At 44.9% G+C, this 24297-nt stretch overlaps 1 protein-coding gene across 1 annotated transcript in view; it reads left to right on the forward strand.

Moving 5' to 3' along the window:
- RBM38 (RNA binding motif protein 38) overlaps positions 1–23955 on the forward strand; it is a 30139-nt gene extending 6184 nt beyond the window's left edge. The window contains exons 3-4 of the mRNA XM_035123258.2: positions 2521–2575; positions 22718–23955. Coding sequence (XP_034979149.1) covers positions 2521–2575; positions 22718–23024 — 362 coding nt within the window. The 3' untranslated portion in view covers positions 23025–23955. The remainder of the gene's footprint in view (positions 1–2520; positions 2576–22717) is intronic.
- Positions 23956–24297: the final 342 nt, after the last annotated feature.

Raw genomic sequence — 24297 nt, forward strand, 5'->3', positions numbered from 1 at the left:
AATGAGAAACCTAGACAGCATCTTAAAAAGCAGAGACATCACCTTGCCGACAAAGGTCCGTATAGTTAAAGCCATGGTTTTCCCAGTAGTGATGTATGGAAGTGAGAGCTGGACCATAAAGAAGGCTGATCGCCGAAGAATTGATGCTTTTGAATTATGGTGCTGGAGGAGACTCTTGAGAGTCCCATGGACTGCAAGAAGATCAAACCTATCCATTCTGAAGGAAACCAGCCCTGAGTGCTCACTGGAAGGACAGATCCTGAAGCTGAGGCTCCAATACTTTGGCCACCTCATGAGAAGAGAAGACTCCCTGGAAAAGACCCTGATGTTGGGAAAGATGGAGGGCACAAAGAGAAGGGGACGGCAGAGGACGAGATGGTTGGACAGTGTTCTGAAAGCTACCAACATGAGTCTGACCAAACTGCAGGAGGCAGTGGAAGACAGGAGTGCCTGGCATGCTCTGGTCCATGGGGTCATGAAGAGTTGGACATGACAAAACGACTAAACAACAACAATGGCAAATCTTTAGAAAATCTGTGTTTAGCTCGAAGCTTACAGTAAACAGAGGTTGGGGGTGTGGGGGTTTTTTTGTTGAAAAAATGTAATTCAAGAAAAATCATAGGTGTCTTTCTGTAGCTTGCTGGCTCACTTGAGCCATCATAGTTGCTTCTGCTCTTCTTATTGCTCTCCTTTGGAAAGTTCTGCATGCTTTTAAGGACAGGCTTCATTTGTGTTCTTTTTGTCAGCTCCAGAAACTATAGGCCGTGCAATATAGCCATTTGATGTTGTGACCCAAGAGCCTTGCAGATTCAAAGAAAGAAAAAACAGACAAATTATCTGAAACATGATAATGTATATATGTCTTGAGTTTCTGAGCATTCACTGGAGAATAGATGTGCTGGAAGCAAAGAAGGGGAAGATGGGGATTTGTGCAAAGAAAAGAAAACTGGGGAACTTTGCCCAAGGATTAGTATAGTTGGCTTGAGATTGTATATAAACTGCAGCCGACTGTTCACAACTGCAGTAAACTTTGCGTGTGTTAGAGAATGGTTACAGATTGAAGCAGAGGCAAACGTCTGAGACCAAGGGAAAAGGTTGACAGCAGTCTAGGGGGAAGGCAGAATTAGACCAACTCAGAAAAGGATGCCGTGAAAGGGAGGTGGAAGCATTTTACCTCCAAGGAATCAAAAAAGGGAAGATGACAGTGGGTCGAAGTAAGGAGGGCACCCGTTAATGAATGTCAAAATAAATTGTAGATGCTTTCATGAATGAAAAACTGGAGCTTTGAGCACAAACATGAGTCAAGTTGGGGACTAGCTGTCTAGAAAAGAGACAGGTTTGAGACTTGGAATTAATAGAATGTAGCAGAGTGTGGGTGATATATTAATAGCATATTGTAAACTGGGAAAATTAAATAGTGGGAAACTTGCTTGTGTAGTTACACAAACATCCTGTGATGGTGGTGGTGGGGAGTGGGAAGTTGACATGACACATTTTTTAGAAGTTTATTAAAATAGCTAATAGAATATATTGCAGTCATCTGGTTCAAGAATAATACCAAACCATAGTTTGACATAACTTGAGGCAGTGAATGAACCTTGTTCTCCTTCTCTCCTTTCGTCCACTCCAATTCAGTAAGTTGCTTCCTGTGTAGTACAAACATAGCCTGCAGTTAGAATCCAAACCAGCAAACCGGTTTGTACTTGCCTTGCAAAACATGCCCAAACTGTAGTTTGTAATCATGGTTTTGAGAGACATGCAAACCATAGTTTGCTAGTTTACATGTAACTGCAAACTATTACTTGTGCTATATGAAGTAGCTGCACATGGGAGTGGCTGAAGTGTTGAGGTCTGGAAGCACAACTAGTTTTAATGTCAAGGCTAAACATAACAACAACAACAACATCCTGCCCAATTCCTTCTCTATTCACCTAGTGTTGGCTAAAACAGTGTTTTCCAACCAGGGGCCATATGGCCCCCCTGCCCCCCCCCCCAGGATATTCCAAGGGGGCCACAGGAAGGAAACAGTGTCGGAAGATGGCCACGGTCGGGAAAAGGTTGGGAAACACTGGGCTAAAACACACACTCTGAAATATGGTAATATACAATACAAGAGAAGCCTTGCCCAGTTCAAGTTAAGTCACCAACTGTTGGTAGCAATTCAGAGCAGAGTTAGAGAGAGGCCTGAGGACAGGATAATGTTTCTAGAACTGCACAAAAGCTTATGCTGTTTTTGTTAGCCTTAAAGGTGCCACAAAACTGCTCGCTGCAACAGACTTCACAAGACTACTCTCCAGAATTTGTCAGATATGTTGTCATAGAGAAAGTAAACACAAAAATTGTTTGTACTAAAGAGTAAGGATTAAGATAGCTGCGATGCACGAAGCTAAACTGTAAATCTCGCCGCAGACAGTTGCACTTAGCTCTGAGTAAGCAGGCCTAGGCACAAGCTGCACTTCTGAATACGTGATAACGTTGCACACCCAGATCTAATATTGCATTTTGCAAACATTTTTCTAGGTTTCACCTTAGGGGTGCAGCAGCTACATCCAGCTCTCATCCAGAGACCTTATGGGTAAGTGGAATTCTGTTGCTTTTTTAAAAAATTCATTAGCAGTTTAAAGGTAAAACAGCAACTGGTCTTGAAGAAGGGAAATAAACTCCTATGTTGCAGCAAAACCTGCTGGAAATCTACAGCAAAGCTTTTTAATCTTTGTGTTTGGATCACCCCGAAACCGTTTGAAAATCAAGGCGCAGCTTCCGATTGGCTGCAGGAGCTTTCTGCACTCAAGCGGAAGCCACGTTGGGTGTTCGGCTTCCGAAAAACATCCACAAACAGGAACACTTACTTCTGGGTTTGTGGTGTTCAGGAGCCGATTTGTTCAGGAGCCAAGCCGTTCGAGTACCAAGATACCACTGTATCCCATTTCTTCAGTCCCTTTGTCCTATCCAAAGAGTCGGAAGCATAGCTGCCAAGTTATCCCTTTTTTAAAGGGATTTTCCCTTATGCTGAATAGGCTTCCTCGCGAGAAAAGGGAAAACTTGGCAGCTATGGTCGGAAGCCGTTCCATAGTCCGTTTCTCCAATCTTTAATTCCCCCATGGGATACATTGCACTGGGAAGTTCTCCTGCACAGGCTCTGCTGAAATGAATGGGGGCTGTGCAGGAGCGTGGCATTTCTGGGTTTGTGACTGCTCTCATGCTGGATAAACTTCGTACGACCTAAGTAAAGGCTCTCTTTTTTGGTGGGTTTTTATTTTTGCATAGCATTAATTTGAATTTGCTGCATGTCGTTGCCTCGTTGCTTTGTGCTCTGTGTGACAATCCTGGCCCAGAAGACAAGCTGCAAAGTCTTAATAGTCAATGAAAGGAACATTAGGTCAGAAATTGATTCTGGACAGATGTTATACGGGGCTTGAGGAGCCTACAGAAGTAAGCCATTGTCTGCTGTTTTCAATAGCATATCCCATTCCTCCCCGGTCCTGAACATCCTCTTTTTATGCATCTAATAGGATCTGGCAGCTGCTCTGGAAAAGACAAGTGTGCTGCTAGAGAACAATAGCAACTGTCATACTACCTTCATTTAACTGTTTAATGATTGATGCCATCCCTTATTCCTTTTTTCTTTTTTCTGCACTGTGTTTTTTAGAAAGTGCATGTTGGGTGCTCTGTGTGTGTGTGTGTGTGTGTGTGCGCGCGCAACCTTGGGAAGGCTTCTGGATTTATGAGGCAACGCATTATCTTTTTTTCCTTTGCCAAGAATAATTAATATTTAATCTTTTTTTCCTGTCCTCTGCAATTTTTTATGCTTTTTTCCAAACCTCCCCACCCCCACCGGGAAGCCTTCCTGCTCTAGGTTATGCCAACTGCATTGATGTTAAAGATTTATTGGTGTGAGAGGTCGTGTTGTCACAATAGCGACTTCACCACCTCTGTGTGTGTTGTTGAAACAAATTGCTTTTTTCACATTCAAATGCCCCTTTTGGGTGCACAAGTGTAGGGCGCTGCCTTCAAATACGGAATATTTTTTTCCTGTTCTTAATAGCTCAGGGGAAAAAGAGCACTGGGTAGCGTGTGGGTTTCTTCTTTTCCTTTAAGGCTCGGTTCGGGGAGGGGGTTGTTGTCCCCATTGAGGATGGTGATAGCATGAACCCTGTTGAATTCAGCGTGGCGTTTTCTGCAGCTCTGCTGCTGAAGCATTTCCTGACTGCAGTTAAGTACAGATGGCCTAGATGTGCATTTGCAGAACTGATCTGAGAAGTAGACTCTGCGCAGCTTCCCCACCACACTATCCAAATACTGAATTTTGCAGTTGTGTAAATCTGCACTAAAATAAGGAGGAGCTTCCCACCGTCTGCGAGGTGCTCCGTGGAAAAGAGAAATGGCTCTGTGCCAGTTCGGAGAGCTCGGACCCAACCATAGCTCCTCGGAAGTCAGTGGGCTGCATTTCTTTTCTCTGACCAATGGCCGTGTTAGCTGGGGATGACGTAGGTTGTGGTCCAAAAACACGGGGCAGCAATGGATGGGTATAGCCAGAATGAATTATAGAAAGGCTAGTGTGAGGGACAAGGGATATCGCGAAGTCCCTCCCATCTTGAGGTCCAGCCCATCCCCGAGCACGGGGGAAAGCAGCAAGAGTTCCGACTCAAGTGGGGAAGCAGGAAGTGGTGTCCGAGGCTCAGGCAAGGTAGCGGAGCCAGCGTCCCAGGTGGGACAGGAAGGGGAAAGCAAGGGGGGTAGACCGATCCCCCCAACTCCGGAATTGCGCAGGAAGCGTCGGGGGAAGAGGCTGGGTCTCCCCAAGTTGTTATGTTGGAGAAAGACGCGCCAAACGCCATTCAGAGGTTCTGACTCAAGCGGTTAAGATGTGTCTCTGTAAATAGCACTGCCTTTAGCACTGTAAATACGCAGCACAAAATAAAAGATAAAATGCAGAGCGGTGTGGCGTCGTTACTCTGAAGTAGCCCATCAACACCCCTGTGACAGCTAGCATAATAAGAGGAGGAAACGTACGTCAAAGTAGTCTTAATACCTCCTAGTTGACTATCAAACCAGGAGGCTAGAAACTGACCCTTGCCACCATTGCACATGTCTGTGTACAACATGTGCGGTGCTTGTAGTTGGGTTCTCTGTACTCAGTGCCTATAAGTGAAGAGGTCTACAGTCTACATTCATCCTGACAGTTCAATCAGACCTCCATATACAGGAGCAGTATACCTTGGAATGCCTTATGCTAGGCACAGACATGGGATGGTTGTTGTCTTTATGCCTACCATGTGAGCTTCTGGATGCCTTCACTTGGAAACAGAAGGCTAGACTAGATGGACCAGATTTCCTCGTATCTGTGCCAAATGTGGGGACATCTGTGCACATTTAGCTTCAGCTATGCATGTGGAAAAGCTAGTGGGTGGGTGGAAGCTTTTTCCAACTCTTGTGTGCCTTGTCTTCATGCACTATGGAATATGGAACTCTTCATGTGTGCCTTGCAATCTAAGCAGTCACTGTTCTAGTTCTTGGGCATTGGGTTTTGTCAGCCGAGAAACCATTGGGGTTGCATGCGGTGTATATATGGCAATGAATGTTAGAAATTATTTGTTGGTTGCCAAGAGACGAGAACTGGGAGGCCAAGAGAGGCAGGGAAGCAGGGAGAGAGATATGCATGCATATATCTTGTTTGTAAGCATCACTAAACAAGAATTTCGCTGCATTCTGCTCCAGCAGTGATTCAATCGTGGGAGATGCAGGCTGGCAAGACGGAGAGATGTTTGCCCGAGTGATCTTGGCTAGCACTGTAGCCTTGCTCCCAAGCAGAGCGTTGGGAGTTCTCCTGGGCAACACATGTTTGGCAGCTGCCTCTATTATTGTCCTGCTGGAACAATAGGCAAATAAAGTTTCAGGGCTGGATCCAGCATTCCTTGAGCACCCAAGGCTTCAGTCGCCTTTGGAATGAAGAACTAAAAGGGTAGTGTTTCTGGCCCCTGATATTTGCTAGGAGTGATTGAAACTTGATCTGTTGATCTGTTACAAGCTGTGCCCTACATCCTCCGACTTCATTGTGTGTGGAGGCAAAGAGGGCCGGGGGGGGGCAGGATCCATTGCAAATGAAACAATAGGGCTTAAAATCTCTTTTGTGGATCAGTATCCAACATGTCAAGTTCTTGGGCCGTGTACACACCATAAGCAGGAGTGCAGAAGCCCTGTGCAAGGACTTCCACCTGCGGTATGGGGCTTTCCCCCTTCTCCCCTTTTTACCCCCATCGTAGCTCAAGGAGGAATTCGGGGGGGGGGGAGACGGATCCAGAACAGCATACAGCAGGGGGAGGAGAGCTGGCGATTGCTCTTTCTGTTGAACTGCATTGCTTGTGCAGACGGAATGTTTGTAATAGTGTGACACTAAATTCCACCTCGTACATTAAAAAATAATTAATATCCGGAGAGCTGTACTTGTTGAAAGTTCTTGGAATCATAGATCTGAGGGGTAGATTGGAGTCCCAATGATTCTGAGTGGGTGAGTGTGCTTTAAATGCATGATGTGTACGCAGACTGGTTTTAGGGCTTCACGGGAAAGGTTTTGACCAGAGCAACTCTCTGGATTCCTCTCCTTCCCTGGCAGAAAGGCTCCTGGCAATTCATTTATTACTTCAGAAGGCGTTCCTGGGGGTGGTGAGGGAAATGTTGTTGCGGTAACCACAGACAACAGACCCTGCAGTTAGCAGTGTTGAAATTTTTATTGCAGGTCTCACGAGAACTAGAGGTTCTCTCTTTGAAGTGCAGCAGATGTGAAATTTCTCTCGCTCTCTGCCTATAGTCGGGAAAAGAGATTGCAAAAAAAAAAAAAAAGTTGGGGAAAGGGCCTAGCTCTGTGGCAAGGCACCTGCTACGCAAGCAGGAAAGGTCCCAGGTTCAAATTCTGACCGCTCTGGTTAAAAGGAATCCAACGTAGCCTGACTCTGGAACAACAGAGTGACTTTTCTCCTAGAGTGGGCAGGGGTGTCTTGCAATGAGACACGTAAAGCTGCCGAATCTTTAAAAGGGTTTTTCATGCCGCAATTTCAAGCTGTTGAGAGGTCTGGTTGTTGGTGTGGTTTAATGCTAACAGGGAGAGTTCCTAAATGGGTGCTGTTACCTGCAGGGTACTTCCTGGACATGTGGTAGATGCTGGTCTGTTTCAGATTCTTGCCAGATATTCTTTGAGCGGGTGGGTCTTATGTAGACAGTGTTAGGAACTTAGGTATATAAGCTAGGCACCAGATGGCACCTTAAACCTAGGTTACGGTAGCCACAACGGAATGTCTATTCACCAGGGGGTTGAACTGTATGACCATCGAGATCCCTTACAGTGCTACGATTCTATGATTCTACGATCTCAGCTACATAGCTTGACTGTAGCTTGCCCTTACAACAATTTGCTTGTCCCAGTATGCAAAGACAAACATACACAGTGGAAATGGAAATAGTATTAACTATGGACTAAGGCAGAAGTTTTTAAATGGTTAGTCGCCAACCTGGCACCGGGAAATCTCCACATTCTCGGTAGTGGCACCTGCCCTGTGGAACGCCCTCCCATCAGATGTCAAAAAGAAAAAACAACTCCCAGACTTTTAGAGGACATCTGAAGGCAGCCCTGTTTAGGGAAGCTTTTAATCTTTGAGAAATTAGTGTATTTTAATATTTCTGTTGGAAGCCGCCCAGAGTGGCTGGGGAAGCCCAGCCAGATGGGTGGGGTATAAATAATAAATTGTTGTTGTTGTTGTTGCAACTATAGCTAAATGCCAGTAGCTAAATGCGCCTGGCGCCTGGCTAATTTCTAACACTGTAGGTAGGTGCCCATGTATGTGGGGAACTGAACCATGTGTCTTTTCCTGCCCCACCCATTTGAGGGGGAAGAATCCTATGATACACATATTATACAGCTTTCCACATGTCCATGCTGCAAGTCAAGTGTGATTTAGGGTGCTTGGGTATTCCCTTCCCTTACCACATCAGATTCTGTAGTAAACATCTGGACCAGTCAGTTGAGCCACCACCTCTCTGTAGAGGATCACTTGGCTACCCATTCACCATAAGGCCTGTAACAGTGTCCTTATTTCTCTTCCCCCGTTCTCTGAGCAAAGCTTCTCCTGGAAGGAGGAACTTCATGGAGCGGGAACAGATTCCTTTCTATAGTGTCAGGGGGTTGTTGCGACTTCTCTAGAGTAACGATGCTCCGCATTCTTGTCTTTAAACAGTTTTATTTAGTGCAGTCTATTTACAGTGAAACTGGTATGTAGAACATGTCTGCTTAGTCCGATGCAGAATCCGGCAATGGACCGCCCCTAGACTTCTTCCAGCATAAGAGTCTCGGGACGGCAAATCTCCTTCCCCTCCTTCTCCTGCGTAATTCCGGAACCGGGGAAAAAAAGGGTCTACGCTCCATGTTTTCCTTCTCCCCCCTTTCCCCCTCTCTCTCTTCCTCATGTGTAGCAGGGGCTCTTTTGTGTTGCCAGAGCCCTGGACCTCTCTTCCCCCTTCCTCACTGGACTCCTCCCCATCCTCGCTGGCCTTGCTGCTAGTGGAGGAGCTGCTCCGGATGAGGGGAGGAGGATTCCTATATTCTCTTCCCCTTACATATAGCTTTTTGTGGTGGAAAGTGCAAATTTAGGCACGTATTGGCTCTTCGCAACCAGCATGGTAATGGTTCAGCTTGTACTTTCTGAGTCTCTTTATATTAGTACCAAATGTAACACGGATACATCTCCCCTCAAAATCCCTGCATATGGAGACGTTTGGCTGGGAGTCATAGAGTGGTGTTGTAGGTAGGACTTTTGAGCTGAGATTGAGAAACCAGGGTTTAAATTCCCAACTGGAGGCAACATGTTCTATAGAGAGAGCCTGGCTACAAAAAAATCCTTCTCCAGTCTGGTGCCCTCCCAGTGTTTCCAGGGAGCCATTCCAAACTGTGTTGGCTGGGGTTGGTGGGCTGATAATCCAAAACATCTGGAGGGCACCAGGTTGCAGAAGGCTACCAGGCAACCTCACCAAGAGCGTTTCACTCTCTTGCAGCCTTAGCCGTAGGGCTGTTGAGAGGATTAAAAGGATGCTGCAGGGCTCCTTTAGGACACTGATACAGGTATAAAGAAATACAGTGAACAATGGCAAACGTAGCGAAAGTTGTCATGAACAATAAGTGAACCATAAATCATATTAAGATCTTTTAAAAAGATGCAAAAATTAATATCAATAATGGCAACACCCCAGCAAAACCTCCCAAAAACAATATCCCAGCCCAAGAATCTTTTCAGCAGCCTCAGGTTTTGTAGCTGGAGTCAGCCAGGGCCCTGTTCTCCCGTAGTAGCTCCTTCCCTGGAGGTTTTTAAGCAGAGGTTGGATGGCCATCTGTCATGGATGCTTTGGCTGAGATTCCTGCATTGCAGGGCGTCGGACTAGATGACCCTTGGGTCCCTTCCAACTCTATGATTCTACGAAAAATGCCTGTAAGGCAGGGAACAGGTCTTCCTGGACTCACAGCCAAGATGGTATACCTCGTCCTTGATATTTCTGTGCCTTAACCAGGCTCCCAGTGTCGTGGGAGGAAATCTAAGCAATCTTCCTTCGATTCCTAGCTTAAATCAAACAAACAGAACTCTGTTTCTACCTTTTGTGGCTCCCCAACGTGTTAACGCTTGGGGTTTTAGCATTTTGCTTCATCAGCATCAGCCTTGGTCATTGGAGCTGATACAATTCAGGCTTGGTGGGGAATCCTCATTGTATGACAATGCTCACATGGTGGAGAGGGCAGGGAGCTAGTTGAAGAAAACAAACCTGAATTAAGACTTGTTGCTGCATTCAGGGGTTTTTTCTTTCTTTCAGTCATGCAGGCATTTAGTTTCTGGGCCAGATTCAGAGTTCAGCTGCAATATTCAGGACATTGCAGGAAAGAACTGCAAGTAAGGTGAAACTGGTAATTTAAGCTGCTTCTCTGTGAAGAAGAAGAAGAAAAAGGTCATTAGGTCTGTTGACTTAGCTCAGCATAAGATGGAAGGAACCTGATGCATACTTAGAGGTCAGAGGAAGAAGGCCAGGATACTTAAAAGGGATATTGTTTGTTCCTTACTAGCAGTTTTTCTTCACTGCGGAATATCCTTCTGAAGGATGCTTGCAGTGGTGAGGAGGAACCATGGGCCATTAATAGCGACAGAATCCTATGAAAATGAGTTTCAGGCGATTTAAGGCCGGCCGCTTCATTATCCTGAGCACTATGTAAAGTAAGGACTCAAATTGGAACCTATATTGCAGTGTAAATGTTCCTGTACAGCGTTCCTGTTTCCATGGATGCATTTGCAGTAATTTGCAAGGTGGAATGTAGCTCCTGTTCCTTTGATAGAAAAGAAGTGGAAAGCAGCAGCCAGGTTCCTAGCTAGAAAGAAACTCTTTCATTGACAATCTGAACAGCGTGAGCTTCAAGCTGTTTCACATGACTTTTAAGAGGAGGTCAAGACTTGGTAGGGCAGGATGTTTGTCTGTGCTCAATTTTATATGTATTTAGCAGCTAGCAATTGGATTTAAGGACTAGAGCAATCTGTGTCCTGGGGAATTGCAAAGTTCCGATGGATTACCTTGCCCAGCACTTCTGGTCATCCCCTCCAGCGCGTGGCTGCAGAAGAATGTCGTGTGTGTTGTACATAGGGTGGACACTTGTTTCATGTGGGGTGACTATCCTCTGCCCTGCTTTGCAGATGTGCAGGGGTTCCTGGTTTGTACTTAAGTGTTACAGTAGTTTGGAAAGAAACACATGAAGCTGTGTCCTATTGAATTGGAACTGGTGGCTCATTTAGACCCACAAGCCGCTGACTGGGCAGGAAAGAGCCACTACGCAAACTTTGCGGCAGGTGGGTTGCTGTTGCTTATTAGGAGGAAGAAGAACAGGGGAGGTTGACACAGTGCTAATGCACTGGCAGGAGTCCTGCATTGGCTCTGCTGGTGAGTTTGCACTGGGCTGACCTCTCAGCTGCCTCTTCCTCCTGGAAAGCAAAAGTGACTTGGCTCCTGGGAAATTAGTGTAGCAGCTCCATACCACCCGGTGAGCTGCTTCTGTTTAGACCAGTTCTCTCTAGGAAGGCGTTCCTTAGGGTCTTGGGCAGAGGCCTTCCCCAGTCCTGTTTCCAAAGGCCCATTTAGCTGGTAGTCTAACCTGGGAAGTTAACACAAGTAAAGCATTACCATACGGATGAGCAATAGTCCCTCTCTAGCAATGGGGAGTTTTCTCCCACCATCCCCTGCTTAGAGGGTTCGTCTGGGTTTCAAGCTGATGTTAGTTTCCTCCTTGCCTTAAAATGACAAATAGAGTAGCTTTTGAAACTTAGAGATGCTGTATGTTGTAAGGATTTCTCCTTGGGCAATGAAACCTTTCTCCCATGTGCCCCCCCAAATTTGTTCCTCAACCCTCTGGGGCAGATTTGGGGATGGTAGGAGAGAGGGAAAGTTGCATTGTGCTGGTGGTAACCCTTGTGATCAGTTATTTAGTTCAGCCCTGCTGACATGAAAAGTGAAAGAAAACCTAAATCTTCATTTCTCTTTCCTCCCTCCTTGAAGTGTTTTTGTGGAAAACAATAGTGAACAGATTTAGCTGCTGCAATGGCAAAGAATTGAAACAGCCCCACCTCCCTGCCCCCTGGCACCGTGACTCCAATCTGCCCCACACCCGCGCCCCCGCTTGCCTTTTGTGAAACACAACCCACAAAAGTATGTGAAAATGGCTGCAGCACCTTATTCCATTTTTTCCACCTAATATTTTCTTTTTATGCCCCCCCCCCTTGTGATCTTTCACACAGTATTAAGAGTAGCTTCTGAAAAACCAGGGGACCCTAGTGGAAATTCAGCACTAATTTCTGTGTTTCCAAGGGGTGGGGAACCATTTGCAACTTCGTTAACTCAGAAAACCACAGGAGTTTTGCAGTGTAATTAAATGTGATGCATTTGGGGGGGGGCAGTGTCTTGGCATATGGTTCTTTCCTGCTGTTTAGAATTTAGCATGACATGGATGCGTGTTGATCAAAAAGCCAGAGTTCCATAATGCAACAGGTAATGCAGCATAAAAGGAACATTATGATCTTGGACAGAAACACGCAAGACCCATATGGACCTTCCGAGCGTCTCCTAGAGCTCACTTTACACTCTTTTGCAATTCTGGATTGCAGTGGAAGAGCAGTTGTGGGCAAGCTATCTTTCAGGGCAGGTTCCATTATTGATTTCTTTTGCCGCAATTTGATTTTTTTCACCAAAGGAACCCTGATGATCTCGTAGAAAACCCCAGGACTATGTTTGAAACCCCTTTCTTTGTTTAAAGACCACTTAAAGCCAGTGTGGTGTAGTGGTTAAGAGCGGTAGACTCGTAATCTGGGGAACCGGGTTCACGTCTCCGCTCCTCCACATGCAGCTGCTGGGTGACCTTGGGCTAGTCACACTTCTCTGAAGTCTCTCAGCCCCACTCACCTCACAGAGTGTTTGTTGTGGGGGAGGAAGGGAAAGGAGAATGTTAGCCACTTTGAGACTCCTTAGGGTAGTGATAAAGCGGGATATCAAATCCAAACTCTTCTTCTTCCTCAATTCTGCTATATTAAAAAAGGTAAAGGACCCCTGACAGTTAAGTCCAATTGCGAACGACTCTGAGGTTGCAGCGCTCATCTCGCTCTATAGGCCGAGGGAGCCGGCATTTTTCCACAGACAGCTTCCGGGTCATGTGGCCAGCATGACTAAGCCGCTTCTGGCGAACCAGAGCAGCGCACGGAAACGTCGTTTACCTTCCCACCGGAGCGACACCTATTTATCTACTTGCACTTTGTGCTTTCGAACTGCTAGGTTGGCAGGAGCTGGGACTGAGCAACGGGAGCTCACCCCGTCGCGGGGATTCGAACCGCCGACCTTCCGATCGCCAAGCCCTAGGCTCAGTGGTTTAGACCACGGCGCCACCCGCGTCCCTCTGCTATATTAGGGTTGCCATGTTTCAAGAAGTAAAAATCCGGACACAAAAAGTTTTCCGTCATTGGAATCCCGGACCTGGGGCATTGGAACTTTACGGATTGGCTTAGTCAACAGATTCATAGCTAAGCACGCCCTGTTCTTCCAATCTGTAGAAGCAAAAGCAGGTTTTCCTTCTAATGCCTTATACTTGTTTTGTGTGAAAGAGACTGTAATTTTCTTTCTTTCTTTCTACAGCTTGGCAGATGCAGAGGCTGAAAAGATTTCTCTGTTGTCCTCATGTAAATTCCCTCCCTCCCCCACCCACCCACCAACCACACAGGGAGATCGTATCTTGAGCTCTTTTGCCTGACAACTTGTTTTTGTGCACTTGCCCATAAATATTTTTGTTTTTCCCAGCTTTGTGGGGTTGCTGGTTGTGGCAGTGGCCAGATCAGATCTAGCAACAAGGCTCTGTATCTGCTTAGCTTGAGTTGCAAAAGGTCTCTCTTTGTTCTTCTTCTTCCAGCTAAGATAGGGGGTTGTTGTCTTCCTGCTTTGCATTATCACCTCTTTTACACTTTCCTGCTGTTGTTAGGAAGCTATGGTTTAAAAAAATGAAGAAATAAAAGTTGCGTGTATTACGTGTACCCTAACAATCTGTGTTGCTGTTGGAGCTGTTGGGGGAGTTCTAGTGCTTAGGGCAGCCTCCCCCCCCAAAAAAAAATTGGACCTGTGGGTACATTTGCAAACCGGGTAAACTGTTGTGGGCACCATACACAAATTCCACAACCAAGCACACACCACAACCTATTCTACTGCCTTTGCTGTAAACTGCTTGCAGGTGTTTAATTTGAGTAAGTGGTATATACATTTCTAGAGAGGGTGCAAAGTGGGGCGAGTGAGGAATGAGACCTTGGAGCCTAGGAAGATCCTGATGGAGGAACTAGTTTTGAGTTTCCTTGCGCGGTGGGAAGTGTCCATTCGGGCTTGCTGGTTTGATGGTCCATACTAGCCATTTTAGGTCACTGGAGCATACAGGATTGGGTGAACAGAATAAAGAGTGTTTGTACCAAACAGGCCACCTTTGGTTCTGTTATCCTGTACAGTGGTACCTCGGGTTGAGTACACAATCCGTTCTGGGGTGCTGTTCACACCCCGAAAAGTACTCAACCCGAGCAGCGCTTTAGCGCATGCATGAAGCACACTTCCGGGTCCGCCGAGCACTTAACCCGAAAATACGCAACCTGCAGCGATACAGAACGGCCATCTTGCCTTGTCCATGCATGCCCACTGAGGTTAAGTGCAGGTAGTACTGTATTGATTCTTTGTGGTTCATAGCAGGGAGAAGCATATATAAATATTTGTGTCGTGTTTATGTTCAGTTTTCCTTCTGTCTTTGGGAGGCATTCCTGTGTACTTGGAAGGTCCATGTTCACCTGTGTAAAGTACACCTAGATAATCCTGTTGTTTGTGGACATACTTTGAATGTCTCATTGCTTGAGGTGGGATTGACTATAAGCGGATGTAGATGTCATAACTGGTGTGAGAATTAGACACCCAGGGTGTGTGTGTGTGTGTATTCCTTCCCTATCTGACCCTGAAAGTGGCACAAATTGTCGCCCGGGATATTTTGCATTGTTTGATTTGAGTTAGCAACAGGACGAACTCCAGCATCTTCTTGAGGTTCCAAGGAACAGATAGGGACAGAAATGTCAACAACCCTGTCAATGGGCTGATCACTAAGGAAACAGTGACAAAGTAGGTAGGACATTTGAGACCCAAATGGCCTGAGCAGTTAGGGGCGCCCCAAGGTGAAATTGTGGGGGTGAAGTTGCCGGTATGGAGCCAATGAATGTTTTACTTCTCATAACCTGTAACCTTTCTTAATGTACGTAGAAGGATGTTTATACTTTAAGAATGTTCAGGTGTTTTATGTGTGCTGTGCCTATAAAACCCTTGTGGCAGCAAAATAAAAAAATTCCTTCAGTAGCACCTTAAAGACCAACTAAGTTTATATTTTGGTATGAGCACCTTAAAGACCAACTAAGTTTATATTTTGGTATGAGCTTTCGTGTGCATGCACACTTCTTCAGGTATCTGAAGAAGTGTGCATGCACACGAAAGCTCATACCAAAATAAAAACTTAGTTGGTCTTTAAGGTGCTACTGAAGGAATTTTTTTATTTTGCTTCGACTCAGACCAACACGGCTACCTACCTGTAACTAGCCTTGTGGCAGCAGACCTTCTTAAGCGGCAGTTCGGCTAGAACAACTTCGTTAAGTTGAGCTCTGTCCTATTGCGATAGTCTGCAATAAAATCCAGATCTGCTGAAGTTTGCTGTAATGCACTTGGTTCCGTGTTTTATTTAAAAGCTGCACCGTCACCTGGGCAACAAACAGGTGTTGTGGAAGTAAATTCTTACCACGTTAACTGTCATGTGGTGTTCACCTAAATAGGCTGTCCAACATTTCAGGCAGGGAGTCTCTCTCTCAGGCCTACTTGAAGGTGTTAGGAATTTAAACAAGCACCTTCTGCTCCATTCAGGAGGCGCGCTGGAGCCAGCCTCTATCTGTTCATGCTTATTTATTTATTTTTAAAAGTTTATGTCCTGCCCCCCCAAAAAAGCAATCCATGACAGCTGACCAATTAGGGGAAAGTAAAAAAAAGGGTAATAAAAATACTACCGTATGCTAGCATAATAAGTCACAACAGTAAGCAATATCTAGGGTTAGCAATAATTAAACAAAATGCATTGAAAATCTAGGAAATTGCCAGCCAAAGGACTTTTAAAATACAGTCATACCTCAGGTTACAGCCGCTTCTGGTTGCGTCTTTTCAGGTTGCACCGGAACAGGTTCCTTCTGGGTTTCGGCTAAATCGTGCTTTGCGCATGGGCAGAAGTGCCGAGTCGCGACCCGCGCGTGTGCAGATGTGGGTTGCGAACACTGCGGGTTGCAAACGTGCCTCCCGCATGGATCACATTCGCAACCCGAGCGTCCACTGTAGCCATCTTTAGTTGGCAGAGCCTAGGGTCTTAAAAAGAGAGCACACAGTTGCATTTGGCTTCACGCAGTGGGGTCATTTTTAGGCGTGGGTTGAAGTGGCTGTAACATTAACTGCTCACGAGTTGAGACCAGATGCAGTCTGCTTTCTTTTATATATCTGTCCTTTTGCCTCCCGTAGATCTGCATATAACCTTTTCTGTGTTTTGCCTTGTGTGTCGTTAATGTTGGTTGTGGCGTCGTGCCACGTAGCTAGGATAGCACCTTGATCCTGGCCGCGATCCCTTCTCCGCCTGTCTTGGGCCCAAGCGACACCCGACACAACTCTCTGCAAGAAACGTCCGTGGGTCTCATTTTAGGTTTGACCAAGTTCTCTTTGCTGTGTTTCCCAAGTGTTTGTGGTTTCAGCCAGTGATTAATCAGTAATGCCATAAAGCAGCTCATGAACTGCCATTCACAGGGTGAATTTGATGTGTGATGACAGCTTGAGGATCACTTGATTGATATTTTTATAATCACGTTTCCGATGAAGTTTCCTTCTGGCATTAAGATAAAATTATTTGGGCCTTGTTTTGGATTCCCTTACAGTTTAAACGGAACAGCAAATGTTTTTGACTTGAGTTGTTAAATCTTATCACAATTCCCGGCACATGTAAAAATAGCACAGTGGTGCATTTATCCCTCTTTCTCTTCCCCCTTTTAAATAAATACAACAGTTTAAAAAATCTTCTTTCAGTTTTAGAAAAAGAAAAACTTTGATATGCAAAAACGAGGCCAGGAGATAACTTCATCCCTTTGTACTTGGTGTGTGCTTCCTTTGGTTGATAATCAAAACTTAACCTACCTGATGTTTTATTACTATTAATGTGTTTAATAATATATCCATTGCTGTTACTTCTGTTTTTCATAAATCTTTATTTTATCTTTTGCCCTTTCAAGGTTTTCAGTAAATGAATCTTAGGACCAAATCATATTTTATTTCTTATTTACATTGTGAATATCTAAGAAGTCTTGCCAGAAGAAGGAAGGGGTACTTTATGGCATGGTTTTATTAAAATAATTTGGATTATTATTATTATTATTATTATTATTATTATTATTATTATATCTTTGGACTCAGTTTGAACCAAACATGAACAGAAATTTTGAGCCCAGCTCATTTCAGAAATCTATTTCAGGGTCAGTCTTAAGCAGCACCAATCTGTGTTTGGCTTCCCAGTTGTAGCAAAACATAATTTCTCTCCTATCCCTCTAGGTTTGGTGTTCTAAATACAGATTTCTAAAGGATCGGCAGTTGCCACTGACAGAGGCAGTATTCTTCCAAATACGAGTTGCCGGGAATTGCAAGTGGGGAGAGCGCTGTTGGATGGTTAAGAGATCTAGATCAGCTATCACCTGGTGCCCTCCCAAAGCTACCAACTTCTTATCCAGTCCATAACATCTGGAGTGCACTGTGTTCTTGAAAGCTGATCTAGAGCAGGGGTCAGCAAACTTTTTTAGGAGGGGGCGGTTCACCGCCCCTCAGACCTTGTGGTGGGCCAGACTGCGCGCGCACACACGCCTGCGGCGGTGGGGCTTCTCTCTCCCCCCAGCCCCTCCTCCTGCTTTCCTACCACCTCCGCCGCTCTGCCTGCGGTTGGGAGCCAGTGGCAGCGCCTCTCCTTTCTGGGCCAGCTTTCCCAGGCGCCAGGTGTGGGGCCAGCAGGCACATCAAGCTCCAGCCGAAGCCCCACAACGTGCCCGTCATGATGCCCACAGCTCGGCCATGCACGGAGAGGCTGGCGCACGGGCGGTGAGGCTTCAGATTGGCTGGCACCAATCAAAGCCCAGCTTCCTTCCTCCGCAGGGCGGGGAGAAGCCAGGAGGAGGGAGGGAGGAGGTGCCGCCTCCGCGGTGTGTGCGTGTGGGGGGGAGGGAATGGTGCCTCCCCAAAAAAATTTCGAAAAAAATGGCACAGCCCGAACGATCACGCCGATCCAAGCGGTGATTCCAGGACCGTCCGCTGGCCGGATCCAGAGGGCAATTGGGCCTGATCCTACCCGCGGGCCTTAGTTTGCCGACCCATGATCTAGAGGGTTCCCTCTGCATCTGAGTCCATGGGGCTGATCCCAAGTAGCTCAATGTACGCTATATTGGGCAAAACAAGAACTGAAAAAAAAACCCCAGTAATGACTGAGTAGTTTCCCCAGTCTTATTTCACCAGTAGCCTCCTGCAAAGAGACAGGATAAATGGTCTTAGAGAAGACTGGAAAACATTTATTGAATATATGGGAAATAATTGTGTACAGCTGAAAAAGCTGGCAGCATTCAGATAAATTCAACAGTGTAAATAAGTTTTGATGGATGCAGTAATGAAATATTTTATGTAAAATATGCAGTAATTTATGATAAGTAAAATGAACCATAGAACCATCTTAAGGATGTAAAAATGAGTATTTTAAATTGTAAAACAGAAAATTTAATAAGAATTATATACAAAAAGAGAGGGGGGGAATAAATTGTCTGATGGATATCCCCCCCCCAATCCCCTCCATCTGCAGTTACAGCACCTAAAAATAATTTTTGCATTTTAAGATTGGGGCGTTCTTAAGAGAGTTGTAAGATCTTTCTATAAATGGGCTATCTGAGTAAGTATTGGGGTTTTCTTTTTCTATGTTTTTAGTGGTTCTCATTATTGTACAGGCAACCCCCACCCCGTTCACACGGGGGTTGCAATCCGAGGCACCGTGCGTGTCTGTGAAATTGCATATAATTGAAACCCATTGGAAAACCCCCCAGCAAACACCCTGTCTTTATGATGTTTCTGGGTCACTTCCAGGTTCTGCTCGATGCAGATGTTGAATGCATGTAAACAGGGTGCTTGCCTGTATGTAAATGCCGCCTTGAGTCCTGTCAGGGAAAAAGCTGGGGTATAAGTAATTAAGTAAGTAACAACAGCAGCAGTAAGGCATGCCGCACGCACTGCATGGCTTCCAAGCCAGCCCTCACTTTTCTTTTCAACTCCCTTCAATTTGAGTGGGGAGGTTGGTTGCTTAAGAAGTTGTCTTTCGCCATCCCAGCGTGAGGTGCTGTTGCTTGCACGCACAAGCTGTGTTTGGGAATGCAAAGCATTATGGTCTGCCAAGGGTGTGTGTGTATGTCTGGGTGGGTATAAACTCTATACAGCAGGCATGGCCAAACTTGGCCCGCCAGATGTTTTGGGACTACAACTCCCATCACCCCTAGCTAACAGGACCAATGGTCAGGGATGATGGGAATTGTAGTCCCAAAACATCTGGAGGGCCAAGTTTGGCCATGAAAGTTGACCCTTTAATTGCAATTGCCTCAGTTTCTTGGTGAATTCTGGCTGTAGGAAAACTGAAGCCCCAAACCTAGTCCCCCCCCCAAAAGACTAAAAAGCTCATGTCATCAGCACAGGATTTCCTCAATTGAATTTGCAACGCTCCTAGTTTTTTTTTTCCCCTGTGAAAAATGTAATTATGGGGAACAATATATATTGGCATACCTACCAAGAAAATGGATGTGGTTGTTTTGGTGCTGGAAATTATTTAAATGCCTGTCAGGTGATGACATTAAATTCCACCTCAGGACATGGGTTAAACTGGCCTGAGGTTCCAAATATAAATAACGTAATTGTAAGTATCGGGAAAGATACAGTTTGTGGAGCCCAGTATGTCTTGGTGGAAGAACAGTTACCCAGCTTAAAAAAGTATTTGCTGGTTAATCCATATGTGTTTTTAATATGTACAGTGGTACCTCTACTTACGAATAACTCTACTTACGAATGTTTCTACTTATCAATGGAGCTCCGTCCGCCATCTTGGATGCGGTTTAGATAGGATTTTTTCTACTTAGGAATTTTTAGATAGGGTTGCTTCGACTTACGAATTTTTTCTCCCAATGCATTCCTATGGGACTCGACTTACAATTTTTTTCGACTTACGAATGTGCGTTCGGAACTCATTAAATTCGTAAGTAGAAGTACCACTGTATACAGTAGCAACACTACTTTTCAAAGAAATAAGCCTGCTTTCTTTGTTTTTTTTATGCTTTTAGATATTGCATCTGTTGGAACAGGTCCCATCTAAGAAGAGGCATTTCCCTGTCTGAGAGAAAGGGGGAAATGTTTATTCCATTGTGGGGCCAGCAGCTACCCATGGCTTTTCTAAGAACCATTTTTAAAAATCACTCATATTGGAAGCCCTTGTCCGAGTGTCATTGCCAAGTCAGATCCTGTGGGTGCCTATGGGATGTGTTGCTAGTGTGCGAAAACGGTCCATATCCAGGGATCCCCAGGCATGCACCTCCCAATGGTGGGGAGACATCGGGTGCTATCCTGGCGCCTGCACATCTTCACTTGGTCGCAAGTGGCCGATAGTCAGTTGCAAAATGCGCCTGGTGCCTGGCTAATTTCGAAGCTCACCTGCTGCTAATTTAGATAGACTTTAACATATTTTGAAGCTTTGGCTTTCTGAAGGTTTTAATTTTATTGATTAATGTACATTGTGGTGCATTTTGTAGCGTACATAATACCTCCTTATGGTTCAGATTGTGTATTGATGATGTTTAGCATGCCGTCCAGTTTAATCAGGGACACCCTTTTTTTAATGGATTGGAAACTCTTTTAGTAGATTAGACTAACCAATGAATTTGAACCAAATGTTCAACCCTGACTAAGTCATTGTGGAAGGCTTAGTCCAGGCACCCCCAAACTGCGGCCCTCCAGATGTTTTGGCCTACAACTCCCATGATCCCTAGCTAACAGGACCAGTGGTCAGGGAAGATGGGAATTGTAGTCCAAAACATCTAGAGGGCCAAAGTTTGGGGATGCCTGGCTTAGGCCATCAAAAATAAGACCATAAGCCATGGGCGTAGCCAGGATTTATGTGTGTGGGGGGGTTAGAACCTCATTTAAGTATTTTTATTGATTTACTTGATTTGAGGGGGGGGAGCTGCCCTCCCGGGACTACTTGCATCAAACAGAGCACGTTTCCAACTCCAGCAAAACGTTTTAGTGGCAATCTTCTTCTTTTTTTGCTAAAGAAATTTTTAGAAAAAAATTCCTCCCCTGAATGAGGAGTACTGATGGGAACGCAAAGCAGTTAACTCGTGTCAGCAGATACTTTCTTTCTTTCTTTCATTCATTCATTCAGGGTCCCAGATAAGTTAATTTTCTGCCGAAACCAGCACAAGTCTCAGCCTGTTAAGGAAATGGGGGAGTTTGTTTGCATGGCAACTTCAAGGAAATCTGAATAGGGTGTGGGAGAGGAAGGGGGAAGAGTAAAGAGTGCAAGCGCCTTGTGTTTTTACAACAAATGCCTCATAATCGCTGCCAGAAAAAGAGAGGAGCCCTCAGTGTTGTGGCAATACAGGTTTAAACATGGAGTCAGTGACAACAGGCTGGAATGTTAAACAAAACCTGAAAAGGCCTTTACTCTAATTATAGCTGGAAGCAACTGGCCAGTACCTAGGAGATGCAGTGATGAGGAGAGCCGTAATGAAATTGCCTCACAGGCATGGCTGAGGTGGACAGAGGACTCTGTTTTGACAATAACACTTGTTTCGTGGAAATCTTGACCAGAAGCTACAGCTTCGAGTTCTTTAAAGAATTTTTATTCAATAAAGATATTGTATATCATTAAGCCCAACTTCAGCAAGTCACTGGCTTCTTGTGAAAAGCCTTGACTAAGCAAAAACTAGACATGCTCTGCAGTCTGAGTGGGAGTGCTGGAAGGATTATTGATTGATTGATTATTGACTAAGTCTGAAGGTGATGTGCAGTACAATCAACTAAAATCTGACACACACACACACACACACACACACACACACACACACACACACACACCATAAATGATATCAGTGCTATTTTTCTCCCTCAATAATGGCAGTGGCGCCAACCTGAAAAGTGCTGGAATCCCACTGCTAAATCTTACGTTGATACTTCAAGTGTTAGAAACTTAGATATCAAACCCAGGTGCCAAACGGCTACCAAAATCAAGGTTGCAGTTGCCAAAACAGAATGTCTAGTTGCCATTTTGGGGCAAGACAGCTCTAAAGTATTTCAAATGATAGACTGACTGTGATTGATTCTCAGTTAAACGTCTGGCTAGTTCAGATGACTACCTTGAGCTCGGTGAAGAACTTTGAGAACTTAAAGAAGAAAAGCCCCTTGATCGAAAGTGCTAGGTGGAGGTGGCTGTCGCTATTCATCACCATTTTGTGAACATCCAGGAGCCATCTACCGGTAGCTGGCTGGTGGTTAAAATGCAGTGCTGGGCTAGATGAATTGTTGCATGCTATTGTGTGTACAGACTAATCATTAACTTTCTGAGTGTGGATCCTGATGTGGTCAAAATAGATCAAGATAGGAGGTGATCAGCAGGCTTCAGGAAACTCAAATACAAACCCACAAAATGCACTTTTAGAAAAACAAAACTCTACTCCCAAAACAGCCTGTTGAGGATTGAGCATGCTCAGTGGGCACTGAATGTTGACTGGCTGTTTTGGAGACGAGACGGAATGGTATGGCGTTGTCTTGGAAGAAGCTGGTTGGAAGCCTAAACCATCCCATGGGCCTCTGTTGTCTGTCTGCTGGTTTAAACCTTCTGGGGTTGTTGTTTTTTGCTTTGCTTTTTATTTCACTGGTCCTTCTCTCTATCCGTTTTCTGGTTCTTGTAGCCCAGTGATGGCTTGGCTCTCCCGCTCCCAACTATTCGCTGCTCTCCTGCGTGAAGAATCTTGACTGTGTATTCTGTCTGTCTTTAACCTCACAGGCTCGCACACCACTTCATCTACCCTCAAGCCATCGTCCAGCCCAGCGTGGTCATCCCGACCCCCGTACAGTCGATGACATCTCCCTACATAGACTACGCAACGGCGACCCAGGCCTACTCGCAATTCACCGCCACCGCTGCCTACGACCAGTATCCGTACGCTGCCTCTCCCGCTGCTGGATTCATGGGATATGGCTACACAGGGGCTGTCCAGCCACCTCTCACCGCCTCCAATCCTGCAGTGGCCGCTTCCACCGCCTTCATGCAGTATCCAACCACACAGCTGCAACCCGACCGTATGCAGTAGATCACCTCCACCCTTTTGGAGAAGGACTATTTCTTTCTTCCCATGATGGAGTGGAAATATTTTTTTTTTCTTTAGAGGGGGTGGGGATCGGGGTTCGAATCCGTGAGATGAAAGAGGAAAGCAGTTCAAAATAAATAAACCGGAGTTTCTTAAAAGACTTTTTTAGGAAGAATGCATATCAATACCTAAGCTATTTATAGTGTTACAGGCAAGCTTTGCAAAAGGAAAGGAAAAGAAAAAAAAGACATTCATAACAAAGGAACTTTCGTAAGCTCTCTCATTTTTTTAAAATGAAGACAAATAATTGTTGCAGAGGTGGACTGTAAGCGACTTAAAGAGGAAAACTACAGGTTTGGGCACACTTAAATCAGTCTGCTTCCACCGCCCATCATTTTCTCACTCCCTGCTTTTATGCACTACTTAACTCTATTGAACTCTGCAGGCTGGTCATTTGCTCTTGCCACAGAAGGTACCCGGAGAATACAATAATGGGGAAAAAATGCAACCTTTTTCTTTTTGGCTCCTCTTAAAAACATTGTAATATTCAAGATGCCTTACGGAGGAAAGAAAGAAAGAAGAACCTATTTTAATATTTATTGTGATCTTTTTTATTATTATTATTCACGGGAGCTGTGAAGTGCAGGTGGAAGAATAGTAATATCTGCCTTGTTTAATTCTCAACTAAATTATTGTATGTAGGTGAAGAAAAAACGTTCCTAAGTAACGCTAAATCACTTTCAACATGCAAAAAAAAGGGAATATTGGCTCGAAGGACGATGGGATATTCCTTTAGTCAACGCACTGTAATTTTCTCTCTTCTTCTTCTTGTAATTGTTACTCTTTTAAGATTATCTCAAAAGTTTTAGGTATATTTTTTAAAGCAAAAAAAAAGGAAGGGGAAAAAAAGAATGCTGAACATATTGTCTACTTTGATAGATCTTTTGTTTATAATGCTGCAAAGCCTAGAGAAATTTTACAGTATTTATATAAAAAGCTAAGCATGGGGTCGTGGGCCCACCCGTGCTTAGGAGAATGTCAGGAATGGATCAGAGTTTTTAAAAGGTGTTTCACACTTGAACAAAGAAAGGGTTTAAAACGTGACATTTTTATACCCAGTGGTACAAACTGCTGATTTAAGCAAAGGACACAGTGTAAGTTAAGTGCATTTTTACAAAAAAAAGAGCAATAAACTATTTTGATTTTTAAAACAATGTCGCATTGTCTCTTGAAGCCCTGCAGCAGAGGGGGATGTGGGCTGTGGCAAGGTTGGCCA

Source organism: Zootoca vivipara, chromosome 7 (assembly GCF_963506605.1).
Source record: "Zootoca vivipara chromosome 7, rZooViv1.1, whole genome shotgun sequence".
NCBI lineage: Eukaryota > Metazoa > Chordata > Lepidosauria > Squamata > Lacertidae > Zootoca > Zootoca vivipara.